At 31.0% G+C, this 9903-nt stretch overlaps 2 protein-coding genes across 2 annotated transcripts; both read right to left on the reverse strand.

Annotated features, from left to right (window-relative positions):
• LOC109354708 (outer plastidial membrane protein porin-like) lies at positions 586–3883 on the reverse strand. Its single transcript, XM_019597391.1, has 6 exons — positions 3741–3883; positions 3579–3646; positions 2929–3039; positions 1931–2017; positions 1615–1823; positions 586–1135 (listed from the first exon to the last, which is right to left on the reverse strand). The coding sequence occupies exons 1-6, from the start codon at positions 3787–3789 to the stop codon at positions 829–831; spliced, it is 831 nt and encodes a 276-aa protein (XP_019452936.1). The 5' UTR covers positions 3790–3883; the 3' UTR covers positions 586–828.
• Positions 5913–8615, reverse strand: LOC109354712 (auxin efflux carrier component 8). The gene is made up of 6 exons (XM_019597394.1): positions 8058–8615; positions 7280–7463; positions 6922–7007; positions 6697–6854; positions 6142–6218; positions 5913–6041 (listed from the first exon to the last, which is right to left on the reverse strand). Exons 1-6 carry the CDS (start codon positions 8575–8577, stop codon positions 5963–5965), a joined length of 1104 nt encoding a protein of 367 aa, XP_019452939.1. The 5' UTR covers positions 8578–8615; the 3' UTR covers positions 5913–5962.

Below are 9903 nucleotides of genomic sequence, written 5' to 3' on the forward strand. Positions count from 1 at the left end.
ACCCTTTGGGCATTGATTGGTTCCACATTGTTCTGTATTCTAACAACATCGTATTTTGATGATGAAAATGAAGACAAACATTAAAAACCATCAGCAAATCTGATTTTGTTAATAATATTGCCTTTTTAGTAATATGTCCATGGGACCTATTTGAACCTAAGGTAATCAACAACTTGGCATGAAAATTAACCAAGACAAACTAACCAACCTTTGATGCATCAAATTGAGATTGTGAATTTGGATATGCATGGAATGAGGATATATGAAGCTGTATTTCTAGGGTCTATTAGGGGGGAAAAGGCTTCATAACCATGACATGCACTCATTAGATAGTTTTCAAGTCTTCCATTTCCCTTCCTCCCCCTCTAAATATCAACTCGCCGACAGATTTTTCTTGCATCGACAATGCAATGAAGTACACTCATGTTTTATCAAACAGGAGAATGTCAATCATTTTTGTAGTAGTTATAGATAAAAACATAAACTGGGAATGAAAATGAAAAAGCAAACCAAACACTCCCATGTAATCATGCAAGACCAGATGAACACAGTAATAAAAGGGGAATCACAGAAAACAACCATCACATCATAAGTCTAAACCTCAATAATGAACATCAATTTGCAAAGGGCTACCATGTATTCATGGTAATGTTTGTTTATAGAAATGATCTATTACTTATTATACAACCTTGAAATTGCTCAAAATGCAATAAAAACACCATTGATATTTCCGTTCAAGAGAACCATGCTCAATAAATTAAGTCAAAGTATGACACAAACAAATACGTTCTTCCTAATGCCTACTGCATGAATCACTCAAAATTCCTCTCAAGGTTTGAGAACCAAACCTAATCCAACCTTAGCACTCTTCTCAATGGCCTTGGTGTCAACCTCACCAGAAATGGTGAAGAATGACTTGGGACGCCACTCATGCTGGATCAGAGCATTTGCCTTGCCGAAGTTGTTGACGCGAGCCTTCACTGTGGTCAATGGGTCCAAAGCATGTTGGGTTCCAAAGGTGAGGGTGTTCTCATTGGTTGAGAACCTGTGAGTCACCTCAGCACCTACGGCAGTGCCGGACAAGGGGCTGACTACGTGGAAGTATGAAGCATTCAAGACATCACCTTTGTCATTCCTGTATACAAGATTTCATCAAATAAAAGCATATATAAGTGCATGCATGCAGAATACTATACAGATATAACATGTTTAGCAATTATAGGACATGAAAAGATTATGATACAAAGGTATAAAATTAGTATAAGATTAAATTAGAAGTATGAATAGCGAATTGAAAGAGAAATAACATTTTACAAATCAGCATAAGTCGTTGTAAATATAATAAAACACTAACATTAATCTAATTATGCCATGTCCACCTATAGGGCAGCCTAATGCATTAGGATCCCATTTAGTGAGAGAGATCTAGAGAGGATAAATGTATGCAGCCTTACCCCGCAAGCAGAGAGAAGCAATATAGCAAGGCCGTATCTATAAGCTCATATATGTCAGTAGTAATTCACATGTAAAGGATAACTTGTATACGTTGGAACTAAAAAAATTCAAACCCACCAATAAGAAAACTCCTGTCATAAAGGGAGAATAGGCACTCACACAGTCAACGAGGCAACTAAGTCATCCTTGGTGAAGTTAAATCCAGCATTGAGTTTTGTTAGCTCCCCAATTTTGGTGTCAAATGAAACATCAGCACCAAGAGCAAGTGCATTGGTCCCTATAACGCCGGAGAAATTGACAACTGGATTTGCAGTCAAACCAACACTGGTGTTAATACCAGCATAGTCATGAAGGTACTGAACTTCCACCTATTTCACAAAACAGACAACACAATTTACTGCTAATGTAAGTTTTACAGTTTCTATGCTTTCATTTGACGATTCATAGATTCTCATACAATACGATTGAATCTCACCTTTCCAGACCTTTGATCGGGAACTTTGAAGTTGAAGATTGCCTTGAGACCAGGAGCAGGCTCGTTAACAGTGATAGTTGTGAAGAGCTGGAATGCATAAAAATAAACAAATTTAGTTAAATACATTTGCTAGTCTGAATAGAACAGGTCTGAGCAACTTCATGAGATTAAAGCAAATCGATATTAGCAGCTATGAACATAATTGATATTGTTTTATGTTGCCCAATATCAATTTTCAATCACTTGAAAATGACATCAAATAAAAAGAATACACAGGTTAGGATGCACAAAGCTAGAAGGTAAAATTCCTCATCTAGCAGCTATCGAATTTTCGGTCCCTCATCACCTACATCTAAATCATGCCAGTGATAATAGTGTACAGACTGATTTAGAAAATCCAAAATTTTATAATCACGTAAACACTTTACTTAAGCTGAGGATCAACGGATCCAGATTTACTGAAAATGAAATCAAATCATAAATTCAGAGCAAACAACTCTTATGTATTGGATGAATACTAAAGATATTTGCAAACGGACATATCATCAACATGAGAACATGTTTTGTAATTATATACTTCCAATATTTTGTTTCGTTAATCTGAAAAGTTATATTGAGAATTGAAAAGTATATTTACCATTCAATGTCACATACGACCTTTTTAGTGTAAATTACAAGCTAACCAGCTACACACGATTGGGCTACGCACATTATGAGGGCATGAACTCAAAATAATTATAAATTTGAAGCAGTTCCCAAGAAAAACCAGCCAAAATATTTGAGTGATCAATTTCAAAGCAGTCAAACTTTTGAGTTTAGGTAAAACTTGGTGTAAACTTGATTACTCAAAAATATAATTTTAAAATCATAACATATGCAAAGGTAGTGAAAAACATAAGCACCGATTCATAACTTTTACAAGATATAATAAAAACTACAAACCATACAAGACAGAGTCAGAGTTAACAAAATATTCCTAGCAAAGATAAGGAGCTCACATTGGAATCAGTGTCCACTTTGATATCAGTGGTGATGTTCTTGTTCTTCAATTGAGTGTTAACATCAGCTACAAAAATATCACCTTTCCTTGTCCCTGATGATGTTATAGCCTGAAAAAAACATCAGAAACAAATATGAAAACTGTTCCACAAGAATCATTCTTATTTACATTAGAAACCACTCAACTCAAACATATAACACCAAAAAAGCGTTGGTCTATTGGTGTAAGACCCTACTAGATCCCCAAGGTCGAGGGTTCAATTCCTCAGAGCGACACTTGTTGGGATGGACAAGCACGAAACCCGAAAGGGATTAATTCCTTACGGTGAGCAGATATACTTAGTAGTACCAAAAAAAATTACACATATAACACAATTGACTAATACTAACCCAGAACACAATATTACCATAGTATTGTGATTATGGTGACAATAATAATAATAATTATTATTTAATATTTAATAATTTAAATATTAATGAAATAAAATTGAATGAAATAACAAATTTTAATGAAATTACTCCTGTCAGCCCCAGTAACAAACACCAATAACAAATTTTAATGAAATAAAACTAAATGAAATAGTTCAATCAGACCTCAAATTCAAAAAAAAAAACAAAAAATAATAATTAAATAAATAATAAAACTCACAACTCCAGTGGGAGAGTATGTGGTGATGGTAAACTTCTGGTCACTGTGGTAATCCTTGAATAGAAGATCTAAATCCAAAAATAAAACATGAATCAAATAGGAAACAAAATCAGATTAAAAACAATAAAGAACAATGATTGGGAATAAAGTGAAAGATATAACCTCTGGCTTTTTTTCCAATTTCAGAGTAGAGAACAGGACCCTTTGCCATTGATTCTTCGATATGGATCTCAAAATTCAATTTTGGTTCAAGAGGATTGAGTTGAGTGGATGAGAAAATAAGCTTTGGGGAATATATAAACAACACTGGAAACCCTAATTTAGGACATGTTTTTTATTTGTTCATTTTTTTAATGTTTTCTTCTTTAGCTTCAAATGGATGTGGACCGTTGGATTGGGTAAAAGAATTGGGCTTTGGATGGTTGTGACCGTCGGATTTATATTTTCTCTAACTAGTTTTGCATTTTGATGCTAATTTCGAGGGAAGTTTTAAACGGTTTATAGATTAGGGAATAAGTAACAATGCTAAATGTTACAAAATCATAATCCTTATCATCAAATTATGTTTTGATACCTAAAATTTTGAACCTACACCAACTTTGTCATACAAGATCCTGCTAAATAATTCAAAACATTGAAGATAGAAGAATTCTTGTAAACAACACTTGTTGAAAAGGGCACGTTCTTATAAACAACACTTGTTGAAAAGGGCACTCACGTACCCAAAAGGTTGAAAATAGAATTCTTGTAAACAATACTTGTTAAAAAGAGCAGTCACATACCAAAAGTAATTAATTATTTGCCCATAGGTGGTGGATACTTTTGGAGTATCAAAAAATAACTAAAATTTTGATCCAAGCTAAGGGAAATTTTAAGTTTGACATAATTTCGGGCAATTATGTGATTGATAAACATGCCATCCTTTTGTCTTCCTTATTTTACATTTACTAAGAAATTATATATGCAATTTACATCTTGTCCTTTATCATCTTATTACTAATATTAAATATGTCATAATCACTAATATGAAATATAGATTCTCTTTTAGTAGGCAAAATCTTATACTTGTAAATGTAAAGATTTTTTTGGAATTTAAATTCATGATTTTCAAGTTACAAAAGACAAACAATTTTATCATTCTATTAAAACTCACCCTCAATATAATAAAGATTAATAAGCATAATAATACTTATCAAAACACTATTTTATATAATAAAAAATTAAACCATGATTATGTTACATCTAGAAAGTTCATGGAGTTTGTTTTTTTTATAATTTGACTATGAAATAACACAAATCATGCCCACCCATTCTAAAGGCATATTATCAGCGTAATTCATGACTTATATATAAGACATATTCAACCTTTTTAAAATTGACTAATTAGCCTATCAAACTACCTATATAACTTTATCATATACTTATATCAATTATTTTATATAAGATATATTAAATAAATATGCAAATCACATGTGCCACAATTGTATTTTTCCTCCATGGAGTGTTATTTTTCTATATTATATATAAAGGTAAAACCAATGTTGTGAAATCCGAGTCGGACGTCAAATTGGAAGAGGTTTTGTATTAGGTTTAATTGTTTAAACCATTTGGTCTAACCAGATGATTTTATACATAATTAATATATTTTATCTATAGATATATAAATATAAAATTTTATATAATTAATAATAATGTATAATTATATTGAAGTAACGTCTCTTTATTTTTTTAGACTAAAGTGAAACAAAATATTAGAGTAGTGTTCCATTTTTTTAATTTTTAAGTGAATCGTCCGTTTTCTTCTCGGGTCAATCCGGTTTAACCGGGTTTAACACAGTCGGACCGAAATTTCTCCGGTTCAAAGCACTCTAACCCTCACTCAATTAAGATAGTAAACCATAGCCGTTTTCAAGTTCGTTTAGTATAGTCCAGTTCTCACAACACTGATTTAAGGTATAAAATAGTTCCACAAAAATCTACCCCATGCTTATGGAAGGTCACAAAATTTATTTGTTTCTCCTTTTCTGTTTATGAATTAATACCCACAATATACAACTACAATTGTTTCTTTACATTAATGCAATTATATATATTTATAAAGATCATATATTTTTCTACACAATCAACCTAAAAACTTCCTATAAATATATACACAATATTTACACTTGTCAAAAAGAAAAACACTTATATAAAAACGTATGTATATAAAAATAACTAATAAAATTTTGTTAACATATTAAGAAATATTTGATAATACCAAAAAAAAATAAAAATTTACATTATGTGGAATCGACTGCATGTGACACATGTCACCATCATATTGTTTCGTGCTCAAGGGTTTATAGGTTAATTTTGTTAGGATGATATATCACTACTGGTATATTTTAGGTAGCATGTCCCACTTCTAAGATAACATAATAAGTTAGTGTCACTGGCAAGGCAATGAGCATTCCTAGTAAGACCCTGTGACCAAAACAAGAACAACATAATTTTATTCAGCAATGTGTATATATATATATATGCAAAGATTATGAAATATATGGTTTGAATAATAATTATTTACCCTGTGCTTAAAATGGCTGGATGAACATTATACTCTTTTGCAAAAACAAATGGAACAATTCCTTGTGGCAATGCTGCCTGCACATTCAAAATCATATGAATTAAAGTACAAAAGAAAAATGTATTCAACGGACAAATAAGTATTCATTATTTATATTCAATCATTATTCTTTCTTTGAAAAAAACTAATCCAAATAAGTATTGAATGATGTAATGATTGTGTATAAATCTTTATACTGATAATATATAAATATTACATCACTAAAATATTATACATTATCAGTGTAAAATTAAATGTTGAGTGATATTTTGACATATGTGCTTATATTTTAATGTCCAAAATATCAATGGATGTATATTTGAAATTAGTGCAATTTACACTAGTGGTTTGTTTATGAGAAGAAGAAAAAAGAAATAAAATGTTTGAGAGCTATAGAATATACTTGTGAGATAATTTTAAAGTCTTTCATTTCTCTTAGTTCTAACTCAAACTTGAAAACAGACATAAAAGTGTATATAAGTTAAACTAAAATCATATATATTATGTAAAAATGACCTGAACAATTGCCACTTGGAACATTGTGTCTCTTAATCCAATGATAATAGAGGCTAGAGCCATTAGGGCAGGCCCAACAAGAAATTTGAGTGCTAATGCCACCATTGTCATCTTTGTCCCACATGCTATAATGCTTGATTGTGTTGCCATAAACAAACCTGTTCAACTTTCAACAATCAAAAAGGAAAAAGTCAAAGACACAAGTTTTTTGATTCATTCTCTTACCTAAGCTGAATGTTGCCATGCCTAGACCTCCATTGGACAATATTTCTATAGAATGATTCACAACTTCAGGCATATGCACTCCCCACCTGCAAATCGCGGTTATTATGATTGCAATCATTTCGGCCGTTATGTGTGAATTCTTTTATAATTAAAAAATGTTTTTCAATTCGATGCACTCTAACATGATCTAAATACAATTATAATGTAGTTCATTGTTATGTGTGAATTCTTTTATAATTAAAAAATGTTTTTCAATTCGATGCATTCTAACGTGATCTAAATACAATTATAATGTAGTTCATTGTGATTCAGTATCACACCACAATTGTTGTAAATCTTCAGTCTCTAGTGTGCTTACCTGAAGTGTATGCTTGCCCAAATAAGACCTATGAGAGTTCCATAGGTATTAGGATTTTTCAATAATTTCTTCCCCACTGTCATAAATATCAGCAAGATCTTCACTTTCATATCTGTTCTTCTATGTTCTGATTCTTCTTCTTCTTCTTCTTTTGATTCTACTTCCTGAGATCTCTCCATTTCTCCTTAAAGCATAAAACAAGAAAGGGAGAAAAAACAATAGAATGATACAAAATACATTTCAGTAATATATGTATAATCATAATGTTGATTTTTATTGGACAATTTATATCTAAGTTTTGTACCATATACTAACATGAATGAAGCACATTATTTGTCAACTTTTAATTGCACTTAAGAGGAATAAGTGCTTAAACAGAATCTAACTGAACAAATAAAGAAATAAAATAACACAAAAACAAAGAATAATGTTCTGGTCCCACTTTCATTTTCTTAGATTACTTCAGTTGACTGAACAAGAATAATTTATCAAAGTTACATAATTAAAAAAAATGAAGGGCATGTCAAAACTAAAGTACATCAAAATCAGTTTTTTAATTTAAGGGTGTTCTAGTTATAAGTGAAAGTAAATGATATTATGACGTTGATATAGTGATGTAAAACCCTATTAGATTTACAGAATAACCAAAACATCACGTGTTCGATTCTTGGGAGTGACATTTATTGAGATAAACAATCATACACCTCGAAAGAGATTAGTTTCTTACTCATAGGATGAGGGGTAGTTTCGAATACAATATCATTTTTCACATGCATACCTGTGCCTTGTGATGGTGTAGTTTCTGGCATGGTCCTTTCAGGAATAGCAGCATGAAGTTCAAGAAGAAACAACAACAAATTATACCAAATCAAGCTCTGAAGAACAATAATCTGAGCAAGAAGAACATTAGCTTCATCAGTGTACATAGCTTTCATGAGTGGAATTCCAAGGATCAAAGTATTAGGAAGTGTTGATAATGAAAGACCAGTTATAATCCACTTTAACCCTCCACCTTTAGCACTTATCTTAATGATTGCAATTAATGCAATAAATGCTAGCAATTTCTGAATTAAATCTGCATATATGAGTTTGAGGCTCATTTTATAGATATTGTTGGAAGAAATCACTTGAAATGATAACAATGGGACTGAGAAATTTGACACAAATTTATTTATGCCTAAACATTGATCTGGTGTGAAAAGTTTCCACCATTTAACAGAGATATAAGCTAGTAACATAGTTACATATAATGGGACAGTGGCTGTTACAACATGGTAGACATCGGTTGAGGAAATCATGATGTCTAACTATTGAAAGAGATATAGGATATCTACATATTAATAACCTATGTTCCATGCTTTTTAAGCTACTTTCTTGAATTTTGATTTACTAAGATAAAATAATCTGTTTTAAAACATGTTTTTTGTACCAATAAGATGTTGATCTAGTAGCATAAGACCTCGTTAAATCTCAGGATGAGCAACCACACATACTAAAAGAGATTAGTTCATTATCTATAGGGCAAGAGGAGACCTTTAATAGAAAAATATTTCTTATATTGATATATCATACTATTCTATTTTTATAAAGGATTTAATATGTATACACTGATAATGTAAATGTTTTTTATACTGTCAGCAAATCATTCACCATTGATTTGTTAACCACTATTGACTCTCAAACAAAAGTAATACAAATCAATGGTAGACGGTGTAAAAAAGTGCATAGATTTTAAACTCTTTTATAAATACCTCACTCCTTTTCTTACTACAAACTATGAGACAAAAGAGAGGTTTGATTTTCTTTTTGGTATTACTAAAGGTATCTCCTCAGTTTTTTGGGTAATGAACTAATTCCTTTTGGGATTCGTGGTTGTCCTTTCCTAACAAATGTCGCTTCCAAGAATCGAACCTTCGACCTTAGGATACATTAAACCTTACACCACTAAAACCAATGTCTTGTTGATAGAGAAGTTTGATTTGATATTTGTATAGCTAATTCAGTTTTATTTTCTTCTTTTGAATTGTATTTTTTGTTTAAAAAATTAAGATTAGGGGAATACATGTTCTATGCAACAAAGTTAGGAAAAACCACCAACCTTATATATATAGTGAAATTTAAATATTGTCTATTAAAATAAAAGAAATTTTGATAATAGAATCCAAGCAAAGAGTATGATTAGAAGGCTTGACTAAATATGTGCCAACCTTTTCTAATTTCCATGAATCTGAAATTGCATTTTTTTTGTTTGTTTTGGGTAATACCCAATTGTTTATTTTACATTTGGAATTTGAAATTGCAACCTTTTGCTTTTGTAATGTGTAAGTGTAATAAACAAGCTTCATGTACTCTTTAAAACTATTAGCTGCATGTTTTTTATGCACATAAAACCTGTTTAATGAACCTATTATTTTCTTGGGAACATCATTGATTATATAAATATGAGATCAAAAAGGAAGTTAATAATCAATAAATAAAGTGAGGGTATTTATGTCCACATGAACTAAAAAGATAGATTCTGATTTTGATCTAGACATTGTCTTTCATTTCATAGGTTCTTTAGTAAAAGAGAGCTACATAAGATTTGCACGCTGACACAAAACTTTCAATGTATATAAGATAAA

This window comes from Lupinus angustifolius, chromosome LG08, assembly GCF_001865875.1.
Source record: "Lupinus angustifolius cultivar Tanjil chromosome LG08, LupAngTanjil_v1.0, whole genome shotgun sequence".
Taxonomy (NCBI): domain Eukaryota; kingdom Viridiplantae; phylum Streptophyta; class Magnoliopsida; order Fabales; family Fabaceae; genus Lupinus; species Lupinus angustifolius.